General features: G+C 34.5%; 1 protein-coding gene across 2 annotated transcripts in view; it reads right to left on the bottom strand.

Annotated features, from left to right (window-relative positions):
- The window catches only part of Mmut (methylmalonyl-CoA mutase), a 29657-nt gene extending 12511 nt beyond the window's left edge, over positions 1-17146 (bottom strand). Inside the window, exons 1-8 of one of the 2 annotated variants that reach the window (XM_005005949.4) lie at positions 16993-17146; positions 13861-14281; positions 12351-12718; positions 9031-9188; positions 6743-6914; positions 5001-5249; positions 2789-2900; positions 1339-1454 (exon numbers count right to left, since the gene is read on the bottom strand). In XM_005005949.4, coding sequence (XP_005006006.1) covers positions 1339-1454; positions 2789-2900; positions 5001-5249; positions 6743-6914; positions 9031-9188; positions 12351-12718; positions 13861-14242 — 1557 coding nt within the window. In that variant the 5' untranslated portion in view covers positions 14243-14281; positions 16993-17146. The remainder of the gene's footprint in view (positions 1-1338; positions 1455-2788; positions 2901-5000; positions 5250-6742; positions 6915-9030; positions 9189-12350; positions 12719-13860; positions 14282-16992) is intronic. The other variant, XM_003474906.5, reaches the window with a different exon arrangement.
- Positions 17147-17214: the final 68 nt, after the last annotated feature.

Genomic DNA, 17214 nt, shown 5'->3' with positions numbered 1-17214 from the left:
TCACTATTATTCCTGATTAGATTGAAAGTAAAAGAGGAAGTAACATTATTAGCACCTGCCATTAACTCTAATAGAAACGTAATGAAGGTATCTGACCTAACTGAACAAAGTCATACATTTTTGGGGAGCAGGGGGGATGCTGGAGACTGAACTCAGGGCCTATGTATACTATGCAAATGCTCTTATCACAGAGCATTTATATATCCCAGCCAAACGCTACTAGATTTCTGTAGAACATTTGAATTAAGGAAGAAAAGTAATATCGTACACAATCAAAGAAGCTGTGAACAGAAAAAAACATTAAGTGATTGTGTTTCTTGCCTCAGAAAGAGCAGTAATTAAAAAGCCAGAGATTAGGATTCCAAGGCAGCTTCACACATCAGAAATAGGTAAGTCACAACAGTAAAAATTAACATTTCATTATCCTTCTAGCCTATCAGTGACAAACAGAAACACTGTATTCAATTAAAATAAACACATATGCAATATTCAAAATGGATAAAGTTCATTATAAACTGTAGTTTACTGTGCCAGTTAATTTTAATTGTCAGCTTGACTGGATTAAGGTTGATGATCCTTTTATTGTTTTTTTTTTTTTGTTATGGTTCCGAGGATTGAACTCATGACCTTGCACTTTCCCAAACACTTGACTGGATTAAGAAATCCCTAAAGTAGTTCCAGGTGGAGGTGAGGCACCTGTAAGGTGCACGTCACAGTCTAGTTCTGCGCCTGTGCTCTGCTTCCCAGCTGCCTGGCAGTCAGCAGCTGTGCTCCAGGAGCCCTTCTGCACCACGGTGTTCCTGCCTTGGAGACAGCTGACCATGGACTGAAATCTCTGAATCCATCAGCCAGATAAACCGCTCTTCTAAATTTCAGGTGTCAGACAGTTTTTCTACCAATGGGAAGGCCAACCAATGTATTTACCAAAGTGCTACCAAATACAGTTAAATTTTAAAAATCAGAAAGCAAGCCATTCTTTCATATTTTATCAACAGCAATGGTAAATGGAAAGAAATTAGGTTCGAACATTGACTCTGCGCTTTATTTTTCCTTTGAGTGACTTACATAACCACCTAAGCCTCAGTTCTCACCTGTAAATTATGTAGGGTGTTATTATTTAGTGTGCTTTTTAACAAGAGAATTAAGTTTCATTCATAAGGTAAATTTGGCATCAAACAGACCTACGTAGTCCTCGCTGTTATTTATCCTGAACAAGTCTTAATTTTTTATCTTTATTTTAAACAGATGAAAAATAATATCTATTACATGTGGGACTCATAAAAGACAATGTGAAGACTAGCCAGTGTCCAGGAATTGGAAAGAAATGGTTATTAATACCTTCTTAAGTTTTTCAATCTGCTTGTTGCGCACGGAAGTGTTATCAATTGCCAGAACTTCTACGGACTCTTCTTTATCCAACTGGTACTTATTCACTCCAACAATTACTTCAGAACCTGTGAGTGTCCCAAAGAAAAACAGTATGTAGATTCAGTAGAACAGATAATGCCAGAATTAATGGTTCAGTCATTATGCATTTTCCTTATAAGTTTAATATTTATACACAGTATTCTTTTTTTTTTTTTTTTGGTACCAGGGACTGAACTCAGGACCTTGAGTTTGCCAAGCAGGCACTTATGCCAGCCTAGCCCTAAGTAGTATTCTTAATGCACTGAAACTTCAATATCGATCAGCAAGCCTCAGTGTGGGTGGGATGAGAGTATGAGGAGAAAGAACAGAATCTCTGTAAGGGCAGGTTTTTTTAAAAATTTTTCCAGTCTACACTTCCCAGGAGTTTGTGATAGGCGTTTTTCTAACATTAGACATAAGCAATCAGAGCAGAGAACATGTAAGGTTTAGAAAGTGGAGAATTATTAGCCAATAGCTTTTCTTATATTTTCTTAGATATGTCACAGACACATTTATTTATTTATTTATTTATTGGTATCAGAAATTGAACTCAGGACCTTGTGCTTGCCAGGTAGGCACTGTATCACTTTTAAACAACAACAGAAACTCTTTCAAAATTGGTAATTAATAACCCAAAATTTACAAATATATTGCATTACCCAATACAGAATATATTTTGCCTCAGGCTATCAGATTATTACTTTATCTAAAGATATCTTTCCACTCTTATGTCAGGGTATATTCTCGCCTATTCCTTTGTGTTACTTAATATAAGCTAGAATTATATTGCTTGTTTATGTTTTCATTTTCTGTTTTTTACTAGGATGTAAACTCTGCGGGCTCAAAGTCCCTGTCTGTCTTGTTCACAGTTCTATTCCTAGACATGGCGAGTGCCTCAAACATAACACACTAAAGACTCATTCACTGACAAACTGAACGAATCCTCCAATATAAAGCAAAAACACTACCAACAGTGTTGTCTTGAAAATACCGGTGATACAGTCCCAAACGTATACATACAACAAGTACACACCCACAGATACACATGTATGCCTGCCTACATACATGTGTAAGTACACATGCAAAAATTCAAAGGCATATATGATATAGATATGCAGATGTGAGAAGAATTTTACTCAAATTCCATGTTTTCATTAATTTTGTTCTGTTAACTATGTGCTGTCTTCCAACAGAAGTTAATGTTCTTTTTAATTACCAAGTCTCACACAGAAACCTTTCCTCTTCCTCTTCTTTTTTTTTTTTTTTTTTTTTTGTCTTTTTTGTTTTTATCGGTACCAGGGATCGAACTCAGGACTGCCTGCTTGCAAGGCAGGCGCTTATGCCGCTGAGCTAAATCCCCAGCCCCTCCTCTTCCTCTTACCAGAATCTATCCTGGCTTGCCTTCGCGCCGCACACTCCTCAATTCGAAGTTTTGGGATTCCTTCAGCTACGGCTTTGGCCATTCCACCCATTTCTTCAACTTCATTAATAAGCTAATAAGAAAAACAGATTAATCAAATAGGAAAGGCTATGAAAAAGTTAAAGTACATGAGTTAGCTGAGTGTTGTGATATGCTTACTAAAATTATAAGCTAAAAAAGTGAAATTTTATAAGAAATGAATTAAATAAGTAGCCAGAAAATGAAAATCTGTGTGGAACCTGGGAACTTAATTGTTCATTTGTTCTGGAACTCCTGATGAGTGCCAAAACTGAGGAGTATGGTAATGAATGAATTTTTCCTACAAGAAATAATAATTAGAAATGATGTGTGAAATTTCCAGGACCTTCACAATTTACTAGATTAACGCTCACCTTTTATTGGGCTGAAATAAGCCTTTTAGACTTGTATCATTCAACTTTCTATGACCCATGGTTAGTACATGATTAAGTACAGTTCAAGACAGAAATGGCAAATAATGTGAGGGTTTTGCACTGTTCCAGAGCTACTGAGAGACTAGCAATGGGTTCTGAGACATTTTTTTCTCATCAAAATGTGACAAGCACATAGATCTGAGGACTTCTGAAACATACAGGTGCTGAGGCAGGACTATAATTTAAAAGACAACAGGAAAGCTAACAAATTACATTCTAGAAAACACAAAGCTTCTCATCAAGTCTTGAAAGAAAACTAAAGGCAGTATCAATTCTCTAACCTTAATTTTTAGTTGTGCCAACTAGGTTGTCACACATAATACCACTTATAAGAATAAAAACTGAGGACCAAATTAAAATATGACTTGCTGGGCCTGGTGGCGCACATCTGTAATCCCAGCATTTGGAAGGCTCACACAGGAGAATTGCTGGGAGTTTGAGGCCAGCCTAGGCTATAAAATGAGTTCAAGGCCAGCTTGAACTGCATGGTAAGACTCTGTCTTAAAGACAAAAAACAAAAAATGACATTAATATTAAAATGTTAATTACAAAGATAAAGGTAATTAGATAAAATCGATGAATCTCTCTAGAAGTAAAAGCCAAAAAGATTCATTGTAGAAAAGGCAGCATCTATGTTAAGCTAAGTAGATGTAGTATCTTTGACTTAGAAGTTTTAGACTGAGAAAAAGTATCAAGAAGTGACTATCAAAGAAATTACTGTATCTGAGAAAATTTCCAGAGCTATGAAAATATTTTAGAAAGGGGAAGATGAAAGACTCATTAAAAATTCAGTATAAGGTTGGAAAAAAATACACATTATAAGAAAAGTATATGGCAATATATAAAGTAACAAAATCCTGATTCTTCCAGAAAGAAATATTACAAGGGAGAATAGAATCAAATTTCTGATTACAAATATTGGAAGGCAAAATGAAAAACAGAGCAACGCTTACAAATTCCTGAATGGAAATAGTTTCAAACCTAGTCAGACTATCAATCAAATACAGTAATAAAGACATTTCCAAACACTAAATAATTTAATGCATGTGTACCATTTATAGAAAGTTGCTATGAGAAGTGCTTCCAAATAACAGAGATATGGACATAAAATTTAGGAATCAGAATTTAATAGACATGAGAAAATATTCCCAAGATAATGACAAAGGAAATCAAAGAACGACAATGGTTAGGAAGCCTAAAAAGAAACCAGTTCAGATGAGAAGAAAACATACAAACCCTTCAGAAAAGATTGGAATATAATTACATTCCTACGAAGGGAGGACAGAAATAAGGGATACTAGAGCAGAAAAGCAATAAGTAATGCCAAAAACCTAATTCCTAATGTCCAAAACTGACAAATTAAAAGAAAGAGTATGCATATGTGATTTAAAATTTTGTAGATTAAAAGCAGAAAGAAACAAAGAAGTAGGTAACTTAGCTCAAGCATCAAGACAAAACAAGGTATACACAGGAGTGGTGTGGTTTTGCTTAAGTTCTTTAATATTAGCTGTCTTTAACTCTTTGAATAAAACTAATATAAATACAAACGTATTTTTAAATCGCTTCAGTTTTGAAAGTGCAACCAACTATAAATATCTTTTCTCATAAATATTTTATACAACTTAATATAAACCTAAAAATGATTACATATGTAACTCAAAAGATCTACAAATCCTAATTTATAAATCTTTAATGCAAAGTTGGGAAGAGGAAAAACTGACCTTCAAGGCAGCTTCATACACATCGTTTGTGAGAGATTCCATCATATATGAACCTCCCCAGGGATCAGCCACTTTGGGAATCCCAGATTCTTCCTGAATGATAATTTGTGTGTTCCTGGCAATTCGAGCACTTTTCACAGTTGGCAACCCCAGAGCTTCATCAAAGGAATTTGTGTGCAAAGACTGAGTCCCTCCAAACACAGCTGCCAGGGCTTCTACTGTAGTCCGGATAATGTTATTATAAGGGTCCTAAAGCATTTGTTAGGGGAAAACAAAGGAAACAGCTGATAGATAGAAAACCAACTATAAAAGAAAACATAGGAAAGCAGTGATGGCTACATACTCTTTACGCCAACGTCCATCCTAGTTTTCATCCTAGGTTTCAGAATATCAGTAGACAAATTAGTGAAGAAGCCAGAATTAGAATTAAATCAAACTGTGTAGTCTGTATTCAGATACACTGTCTCTTATAACTGTCTAAAATATCAAATAGTGTTTGTTGCACCTACTTTTACACCTTTTGTTTCTTTTTGAGGCACAGTCTCACTGTGTAGTTGAGCATCACCTTGCAGTGCAGGCTACCCTCAAACTCGCAGTAACCCTCCTGCCTCAGCCTCCCAATGCTGGGATCACCGGGGTGAGATGTCTCTACTTTTACACTGAGTCAATACACTGAGTGCAGGAGGAAGTGTCACTTTTTTAACTTTGAATATACGTGCTTCCATTTCCTAATTCACTACCCCTAATTTTTTTGTATACTCCAAAGTACCTACCACAATGATGTGCACAAAACAGCCATCTAATAAATGATTAATAAAATAAATGAACAATGACTCTGAGGTAAGAACTTTTGGTCCTATTTTCCTATAGTCTTAATTGTAGTTTGGGCAAGTCATTGGATTTCCCTGAACATCAGTTTTTTTTTTTTTTTAACTATAAAAATGAGTAGATTAAGAAAAAAAAAACATTTAAAAGTTCTTTCTAGCCTCAAAATTTCTGTTTCCACTTATAAGGATCTGAAGTTATATTTCATAGGGAGCATATTAGTTGCTATTCACTATTAAATGTTTAAGCAATGTATGTTTAAACATACAAATTATTAAATTATTTTTAAATGTATTAAAATAATATATAAAATAAATGTGAATAGAAACAAGATTATCACCACACAGTTTTTAATGGCATAAATCAAATTAAAATAAACTGCTGAAATGACAATAGTCTTCAAATGGTCTATTTGCTTAAATGCTTGTTTAAACATAACAGTAAAGGGGCCAGAGATTTAGCTCAGCAGGATACATGTGCCTGCCTGGCAAGCCTGAGGTCATGAATTCGATCCCTGGTACCAAAAAAAAAAACCAAAAACCAAAAACAAACCAACCCAGTAAAATATAAAATATATATCTGTGTATATCAAATTTTAATTAAGCAGTTTTATGCCAAATAGTCTGATTCAAAATTATATAGGAAAATATTGATTAAATTGTAACTTTTCTTTTTCATCATCAAGTTCTTTCTAGTTTTATGTATAGTAAGTGATTTGTAGGCTGATTTAAATTATTTTATATTGTTAAGCCACTAGATGGAGCCAATTTTATTTATTTAACCAACATGTAAATACAAATGTAAATATATTATTTTGCTTCACATATTAAAAGCAGGTTCTTAAAGCTAGTGCATGTGTCGTGCTTGTTAGAAGACAACATTTATTTTCTTTATCTCATTTTAAATTATATACATACCTGCTCAGTAAGTGACCACCCTGATGTCTGACAATGTGCTCTTAGAAGAAGAGATTTAGAGTTTTTAGGTTGAAACATTTGCTCTATTAAGTGAGCCCACAGTCTTCTTCCAGCTCTCATCTTTGCTATTTCCATGTAGAAGTTCATCCCAATTCCCCAGAAGAAGGACAACCTAGAGTAATAATTTTAGGTCCAGCATTTGCTTAAATTTAGAAATACAAAACAAAGTAAAACTGATCGTTATCACACATTAGAAAATTAACATCCAGCCAGGGTTTAGCTTAGCGGCATAAGCACCTGCCTCGCAAGTGTGCAGTCATAAATCCGATCCCCAGTACCCCCCAAATTTAACATCCAGATTTAAATATCAAACAACGGAATTTGAATTAAGAACAAAGCATAAATATTAAAGTAACTATAAATCTAACACATAAACCTATAATTTTATGCATGTGGAAAAAATAGCTACGATTATTTGCTTCTGATAAGAATTACTGACTTTGCAACTGGTTTACTTTAAGAATCATCTCTTGCATACTTAGTGAATGAAAGGTTTTATTTATTTATTTATTGGTGCCAGGGATCGAACTCATGACCTCATGCTTGCCAGGCAGGCACTTGTGCCACTGAGCTAAAACTCCAGCCTGAAAGTTTTTTAAAAAACATTAGAAATACCAAAATGTAAGGCAGGGTTTGCTAATGAAGGGAATGAAATGATAAATTTGTTTTGTTTGGATATCAAAACAGTTTTCTTAAAGATGAATAACACATTAGGATTAGGCATATTTTTCTCCAATTTGTCTTGAACCATGCCACTGCCTCTCTTTATCCTATATTCTGCTGTTGACTTACATGTTTAGATCATTTACCTGTATCTAAAGGCATAAAAGTTATGATTTCTTACATAAAACTTGAAACCAAAATGTCATAGAAGTTGTTGATACACACTTAGATGCAGTTCTTAATCCAGCAGCTCTCAAATATTTTAGTCTCAACATCTTTTCATTTTTAAAAATTACTGAAAATCTTGAAGAATATCTCCTTATTTGGATAACACAGATAATTGATTTATTAGTTCTTATAAACAATAATCAATTTACAACACCTTAATATAAGCAACATTTTAATGAAAATTATGTCTTTAACACAAAATATTGCTATAAAAGAATTTTCATTTTACATTTTTGCAAATCTTAATGTGTAGCTTAAATGCAGACAGTTCTGCATCTGCACTCAACCCACTGTCACATCACACATCATGTGGTTCTTAGAACATGGCACTATACATTTTTGAGAGAACAAAAGTGAAAAGGGAAAATAAAGTTTTAACCTCGTCATGAAATCAAGGTTGACCTAAAAACTCCACAAAGGGCCCTTGTACCACATTTGAAGAACTGCAGCCATCCTAAGGATGCAACACCCCTGGTATGAAATACCATTCTGGGAATCCTCCTCCGGTGGAAGTCATGCCTGGCTCACTTTGTGTTTTCTACGTACAGGGAGGCGCTTAAGTCAGAGCAAAGCTTAGAAAGTCACTGCCAAATTAATCCTTGGATTAACTTTTGACCCCTACATTAAGTAGTTCATAAGCTTTACTGAAGTATTTCTGTATTTTGCATATAACTTCATTAATAAGCTGTTAATAAACAAAATATTTTTATAGTACTATGCCCACTTACATTACTTAAGAACAACAGAAAAAACTCAACTTCATATTCTCATGGTCCATATTCTTTTTAAAAACAGTAAAATTGTTTTAACATTGTCTACGTTTTCATGTAATTTGTTCAAAGATGCAAGTTAATTGTGTTCTCTGCATCATAGAAGACATGGCATTACACTTATTTATAAAGGTATTGCCAAATTGAATTCTGATTTTTTTTATTATAAATAGTAGAACTTATTCTCATTACCACTTAGAAAAAACATGACAATATGAATCTGGCATGACATTTGTATTTGCAAATTCATTTTGTCAATATACTTTGGTGCATAGTGATAAAAAGTCATAAAATGGTCCTACAGTAGTTTGTATTTATTTATCTATATTTTGGTCACTGGTGGTGGTGGTACTGGGATTGAACCCAAGGTCTCTGCACTGTGCTACGTTCCCAGCCCTTTTTTATTTTGAGCCAGGGTCTCATTATGTAGCTAAATTGTCCAGGCTGGGCTCAAACTTTCGATGTTCCTGTCACAACCTCCCAGAGTGCTGGATTACAGGTACACACCCACATCTCCAGCTTGTATTTTCTTAACACTGAGACAATATCAAAGTTTAATCTACTCACCTTGGTGCAAATTCATCAATCGTTAGGCCAGCTTGAAGTCCAGTTCTGCAGTATTCTAACCCATCTGCTATAGTATAGGCCAGTTCCAGAATGGCATCTGCCCCTGCTTCCTGCATATGGTATCCACTAATTGAAATTGAATTGAATTTTGGCATGTGCTATACAAAATAAATACAACAGTGAATAAAAATATGAAAAGGTTCTGTTAAGCCCATTTTTTTTAAAAGCAAACATTTAAATGATATTCAACTCATATATATTTGGTGTTTTATTATACTGACAGGAAATATTTAAAGTTTGTTCCTTTGATGCACTCTCCAGTGATTCACAAACTATCATGAAGACATTCCAAAAACAGTACTCTGACCTTATAAGGTTCACAAGACTTTTTAGCTTTGCTTTAATCTGAAGATGTATAAATTTATCTTAATAGTTATTCATTTGAATGAAGGCATTAAATATGAATAAGTATACAATGAGAAAACAGAAAATGATTTTATCCAGAGCACTATATTTTGAAGCAAATCAGTATCAAAGGCATGGCATAATCAGAGATTTCATTTTGTTTAATGTAATAATTAATGCTAGACATATCTGTTGAGAGGTTCTTTCTACCATAATTGTTAAGAATATTGAAATTCTAGGAGTACCTTAAAATTTCATGTTAGAGTACATGGTCACATATATCCTGTAAAGCCAAACAATTAATATCTTTCCTAAGTTAATTAAACATTTCATAAAAATGAAATCAAACAGTACAACAGTTAAAAACTAAACTCAATATAGACTTCAGAGTTACTGAGCTCAAATTCTAGCCTATAACTATCTGAGGCTATTAGTGTCTCGATTTTGCTTCCTTGGTTTGCTAAACTACAAAACAGAAGTAATAATTGAAGCTTCTTCATAGAATTTTTGGAGTAAAAGATTCATCTAAACCACTTAGCTATTCCAGTATATGTTGAATACACAAAAAATATCATTATTAATGTCTAACATGAATTAAATAATATGCATATTCCATAATGAGGAATGATAAAAGTATGGCTAACACTTAAAATTTAAAATTACTACAGTAAAAGATACATTGCCATTAATCTCCCTCAAAATACTCGCCCTCACTTCAAACAGTTGGCCCATCATGTTTTGCCACTTTCTGAAAGTCTTCTTTCATAAATGTGCTTAGTTACACTGCTACGGCTCCTTCAGTGTCCTGAATAAATTTATGTTCACAGCAATTTCTGTCAAATAAAAACAGTATGGTGTATCCTCATTCACTGGATCTGGTACCATGCTACTTTTGGCTCCTCTCTGAAGTCAAAATGACCACGATCAGTAACCATTTTGAATCAGTTTCATATGCTGAGGCAGCCATGACAGGGGCCACCAAAGACACAACTGAGGACTTTCAGAACTAGTTCAAAAAGTGCCTTCCCTTGTTTTTGAAATAAGAGGGAGAGCATTTTGAGGAGGATTAATTGCAATGGGTTCACTACGGTAATAAATCTTTTAAGTTTAAACACATCATACATTTTGATCGTACCTTATATATGTTCCTTGTATCTAAAATATAGTTATATATATATTTTAGAGTTTCAGGGAGGGAGAATAGGGATATACTGTATAATAGTTTCAGCTTTGTAAGATGAGACTAGAGGGGAAGGTGGTGATGGTTGCTATGGAACTGTACACTGAAAAATGGTTAAGATGGTAATCTTATGATATACGTATTTTGTCACAATTAAAATTTTTTTCATTTTGTTTTTAATTTTGCAGTACTGGAGATCAAATCTAAGGTCTTACATGTTATACAAGTACTCTACCACTGAGCCATATCACCAGCCCTAAAATTTCCTTATAAAATACAAAAGTTCACTGTTTGCAAAGTGCTTTAAAGAAATATTATTTGATCAGTATCTAAATTTGGCATTTAGTCACTTACATCAAGGATTAGATACAAGAATTTTGAATTTTTGAATGATATTAGGGTTTTGTCCAAGGTGAAATAAATACCCAAGTATTGAACAGCAAAGACTACTACTATCTACTGCGTAAACCATTCTTTGTCTTTCTCTTCTAATAGCTGAACAATAAGCTCAGTGTGCCACAATCCAAGTCCTACATTTCCAGTCTTTCTTACTATATGTGTTCCCTGAGATACAAGTGGGAGTATGGTGGATTCCTTCTAAAAGTTCACTTTAACACTGAGGAGCCAGATCTTTCTCTTTCTGACACATATCTTGTTCACTTCCTTCCTTAACCATTAAAATAACAACAGCAAAGAAGAGTAAAAAGAACCAGAGTGCTGATTAACTATGATATTTCCATAGAACCAAGTCCCTAAAACCCAACATTCTGACTGCATTAGATGAAAGAAAACTGACTTCCTAGTTTAAGCCACTGCTAAACATAAACAGCCAGTGGGTTTGTTTGTCATATGCTGCTAAACACAATCCTCCTCTGTGTAGGTTCTTAAAATAGAAAGACATGATAGAAATACACAATTATATGCAATGCGGTTTCCTCGGGCAGATTTAATATGTAAAAAGAAATAAAACTCTAAAGTGGAAAGGCTAAATATAAAATAGGGAATATAGACAATATTTTAGAATTCTGAGATCATAGAAATTGTAAGTGAAATAATATTTTAAAAAATTTGATGGAGAAGAGATTTAAAACCGTCATTACATAGTGGTCCCTAACTTTATGGCAGAAAGAGAACATTGCTAGTAAGAAGCAAAGTGAACAATGAGGGCAAACATATATGAATTGTTCAAAGGAAAACGAAGAAAGGCGGTGGAGGGGGGCGCTTCCTGTGGAGGGATTGCTGCTTCTCCAGCAACACCGTAGGAACCCTCTTTACCCACAACTCTGAGAAAGAGGACTCTAACTCAGGGGTAAATATTAGGACCTTCACTAAGGCTGTAGATGTAAGTAGTATCTTCCAATCCAGCCCTTGGAAGAAACAAACTAATATTTTGATCCTCTTGTATCTTGAGACCACTATCTACCTGAACAATACCTGAATTCTAGACGGAACTAAAGCAGTGTAAACTGTTAGATTTCCATAATCCTAACAATTATCAGAGAATTAAAAAATAAAAGACAGTAAATATATAATGCCCCAAATAATGGCAGTGCATAAAATTAGTACGTTAAAGACAAAAAACTAACATCAGTAAACATCCTGACTTACTGCTCATTCTATTTGTCATTTACTATTTCTCATTCTAGTTACTGAATTCACATTAAGTTTTAACATTTTGTAAAACTTTCTACATGCAAACAACTACAACAAAATCTATAATAATGGTAAAGTATACCTTTGCAGTATATTGAAAGATGTCAGCAATAATTTTCATGGATGGCTCTGGAGGAAAAATATAAGTATTTCTGACCATAAACTCCTTTAGTATATCATTTTGAATTGTACCAGTAAGTTTTTCTTTTGGTACGCCTTGCTCTTCTCCAGTTACTATAAAAGTTGCAAGAACTGGAATAACTGCTCCATTCATAGTCATGGAAACTGACATTTTTTCTAAAGGAATTCCATCAAAAAGAATTTTGGTATCTTCTACAGTGTCAATGGCAACTCCAGCCATTCCAACATCACCGCGAACTCGAGGATTGTCTGAATCATAACCACGATGCGTTGCCAGGTCAAAGGCAACAGACAGCCCTTGCTGACCAGCTAAGTATATAAAAAAGAAAAAGAAAAAAAAAAAAGTAATACTAGAGTTTAGCATTAAAGTTAACTCATTTACTTTAGCACTATGGAAAGCATCGATTGGTCTTATCATGGTATATTTCATAACTTTTCTATGCTCAGACATATAAAAGCCATTTAAATAAAGAACTTCAGTTTCTAAAAAGGTAGTTTCTTACACAAAAATACACAAACTGACTTTCAGACTATAACGTGAAAGAATAAAAGAAGCACAATATTTTATCTATCTCATGTCTGTCTGAGGATTTATTGCTTAAGTTAAGCATCAAATTATTTTTGGTTCTTTTTAAATTTTAATAGTTTTATGATTGAACTATTTCTAATATTCATGTAAGAGTTAGCTATTCATATATGCCTAATATAATTTAGCACTGTAACTTCACTTAGATTTTTGTTCTTTATCTAACAAGGCTAAATAGGCAGGATATCTTGGCTATGCAAATATTCTAGGTAACAATTATGAAAACCACCACACACACTTTTCCTCATGGTGCTATTTATTAAACTCAAGGCCTGTAGGCAAGCACACTCTCATTGAGCTACATTTCCAGTCCCCATTCAAAATTTTTAAATGTAGTCCATACTAAATTTTATTGCAGTCCTTCACGGGCAATACAAACTTAGAAATCCTCAAAGTTAGCATTCAAACAATATAAATTTTTTATAGATCAGAAAGAAGTGGTAAATACAATTTCCAGAGAATGCTATATTTTAAAGAATATATAAGTAACTCTTTATCAAATGTTTATTGCTTTCTTTGGAATCATAAAACTATCTTCTTCTCCAATTATTCTTTCAACAATGTCAATTGTGAGCTTCTCAAAGGCAAAGTCCATGTGTCTTCACACAACTTTGCTTCACCAAATTCTTTTTACATAATGTGCATAGAAGTTTGGTTTACTTCCATGAATTTTTCACTTTTTTCTGACATTTATTTTTTGACCATGAAAGGTGAAAACATCTTATTTTTCACAGTATCTTCTTCAACTACAAAATTAAAAAGTGAATATCATCCTTTCAGAAATCAACCAGCCTCACCTCAAAAAACTCAAGTTCAGGAGTTTTGGGTATGATCATGAATAGTATGTCTCACATTACAATCTCACCTTTAATATTGTCCTTATAGAATTTGTTGCTCTCTTCCACAGTACTAAAGCCTGCATACTGGCGGATGGTCCAGGGCCGGTAAGTATACATGGTAGGATATGGTCCACGTGAGAAAGGCTTTACTCCCGGAAGTTCATCAGGTAAGTTCTTAGTATCTGCCTTGGAATATAAGGGCTTTATAGAGATTCCTTCTGGAGTATGCCATATCAAATCTTCAGGGTTTTTTCCTTTCAGTTGCTTTTTGGCCAGGGCAGCCCATTCTGGGTGAAGAGGTTGTTGCTGGTATAGACACCGTTGCCATGGGAGCCTGGAGCCTGGTGATTGTTTTATCTGCTTCAGGTGAAGTGAAAATAGTAAAAGCTGATTCTTAGCCCTCAACATGGTAGAGCAGGGAGATACTCAAAAGGAATGAGACTCGATCTAGAAAAATAAACAGGCATTTTATGTTTTATGACAGGCATTATGAAGACTAGTGTAAATAAGACAAACAGGCATCGAAAGTCTCTGACTGGATCTCTGCCAACCTGTTAAATTCATCGTTGCCTTTTTCCTCTACACATTGGCTGTTCTAGAAATACCAGATTACCTAGTGTGCTGTGTATGCCAGAGACTGATGAACTTGCTCTTGCTTTTTCTTCTGCCTAGGATATTCTATTCTTTTTTAACTTTTGCCTAATTTACCTAAAGCATTATCTCCAATATGCAGGGTTTCTATATGTCAGGCACACAGACGTTCTAAAACAGCCAGGTGTGGTGGCACACACCTGTAATCCCAGCACTCTGGAAGCTGAGTCTGAATAATAGCTGAGAGTTTGAGGCCAGTTGGCCTAAACTATGAACTACACAGTGTGACTATCTGGAACAAACAAAACAAAACAAAACAAAACAAAATAAAGGCTTCAAGCAATTCACATAAGAATTTTACAGATTAGCAAGCTGAGACACAAAACTAAAGGACTAACTTCAAACTCCTTTCATTTGATATATTCAGTTTCTCCCTGTGCTTAGGAGCTCAGCTAAATGGCCTCTTAAGAAATCCGTGTTTCTGTTAGTTTATAAATTGCTCCAACAGGCAGGTTATATATTCTCCCAACATATTTGTGTGCTTAATGATTTATTTATGCTAAGTTTTACACTACTTGACTGAAATTAATTTCACCATTTTACAGATACAGGCAATTGAGGTTCAGTGGCTTGATAAAAATTCAACACAGGGAAAAAAAATTCCACATAGGAAAGTAGGAAACTGCTTGCCTGAATTACTAAACATTTGTTAGCATCATACAGCCTCAATATATGAAGTCAGTTGTTTTAAAATATTTTAGATGTAAATTTCATTAATGCCACTGTTTTTACAAAAGGCAAGTGAGCTTAAAATTCTATTTCCATATAATTTCTTATCTATCAATTTAGCGAAGCACTAAAATTTCAAAAGACTATTCAATGTTTATTATTGGGTCATAAAATAAATGTAAGCCACTTTCAGTATTAACTGTTTTGACTACTTGGGAAACTATATCATCAATATAAAAAAAATCTGAGAAATGTTTATGTTATTCTATTACAAATATCACTTGTGGGAAAGTAGACAAGTTTTATTTGTTTAAGAGGAAAAAAGAAATAATGTCAGAGTAAGTGAATTACAGTATATACAATGATAGAATTGCTAATAATGTCAGAGTGAGTTACAGTAGATACAATGGTAGAATTGTATGTCGTTATTAAAATATTTAGGAAACATGAAAAATTATATTTTTGATGTCAAAAGCCAAGATTGGTCACTTATGGTAATTAGTACAGAAAGGGAGAAATAAGAAACCTTTTAGAATGAATGCTAATTACATACATGTATTATGTTTGTGGAAATTCATCAAACTGCAATCACGATGTGTTATACAAACATATTAAAAATAAAATTCAAAACTGGGATAATTTGTAAATAAAAGGAGGCAGACTCAAATAACTCCCTTTATTTTTAAGGCTATTATTATTTTTATTCTATTAAATCCATGGGGTCTTTTTCATCCATCTTTTTGCAAGCTGTCCTTACATCTAATAGCTTAAAATGGGAGTGAGAAAATAATGAAGCATCTCTAAATTAAAAGTAAAAGAGGTACTTTGAAAACTGAGTCTTGTCATAGGAAAATTTTACATTAACTTTTTATCAAGTTTTCCTCAGTTTGGATAAATGATAGAAAGAGACCTGTGTAGCAAGTACTGCTTCCTAAAAATAAAAAGGCAAGTTAGTAAGGCTGGAAACAACATTTTAAAATAGAACCACAACGACTGTCGACGGCAATACAACCTATAAATTTTATAGAAGTTCTATTAAAAGAAGCAGCAAATACAAATCACTGATTATTAAAATTTAATAGCAATGGTGAAACCCATCCCACATGTCCAAAATATATCCGTAAAACATATTCTAAACCAAAAAATTTAAAGTTTGACCATTTACGAAGTTCCATTTAATAGGTCACGAAAAGCTAGCCATTACCCCATTACCAACGTTCAATTTGCATTGGAGATGGAAACATTGGATATGCAAATTAATATTAGCATAAATAATCATTAACGCAAAATGTGGGCACATGTAAGCAAGTGGTTTAAAACTTTATACGAATGTAATATCAACCGCTTCAAATTTCTGAAAGATAACTCCGTAAAGAAAAACTGAGAACAAGTAATTATATTTCAGTATAGGCCTGCCCTTCCTAGTGTCTCCCTCCTAACCCCACTCGCGTTTGACCAATTGTTTCTTGCAAGAACCTGACAAGAGCCGCAAGCTAGAGATGAGACAGTCGTGAGGCCAGTACACAGCTCTGGAATCGTGCAGGTGACCTCTCTATTACTGGGTGTTTGGGTGGCCAGAGAAGCTAGAGACACGGACTCTGAGGTGGTGGAAGCACCTGCTTTGCAGAGGTAGCTCCGACACCTTAAAGGACTAGAGCCGAAAATGAGAAGTCTCTAGAGGCGAGCTTATAAAAGGCAAAGGAGACTCCCATCGTGTCGTAGCAGGAAGATAAAGAAGAAAAGGAACAGAGGAGAGAAGGGGAGAGGTAAACCGAGAAATAAACCTGGCAAGAAAAGGGGAATCTGAAAGTCTGACTGCTTCAAAGTGCGTTACTCACTGGCCAACCTGTTTCAGACTCGGCCCAGTTTGGCAGCGGCTGGACTTTCCAGACTGCAGCCCCTCTAGTAAGAGGCACCCAGCAGAAAACACCAATAGGCAGAATCAGGGGGCGTAGGCCGGCCCTCCTCTGCCTCCAACCAATCAAATCGCACTCTCGAGGGCGCGTTTCTGATGACGCAGAGACGCGGCGCGATGCCCGTCGCTCACGCAAAGTGTTTCC

This window comes from Cavia porcellus, unplaced genomic scaffold (genome assembly GCF_034190915.1).
Source record: "Cavia porcellus strain 051 isolate PalLab524CR breed Dunkin Hartley unplaced genomic scaffold, mCavPor4.1 scaffold_22, whole genome shotgun sequence".
Lineage (NCBI taxonomy): Eukaryota > Metazoa > Chordata > Mammalia > Rodentia > Caviidae > Cavia > Cavia porcellus.
The sequence above is the reverse complement of the archived record's forward strand: the minus strand, read 5'-3'. Positions and strand labels throughout refer to the sequence as shown.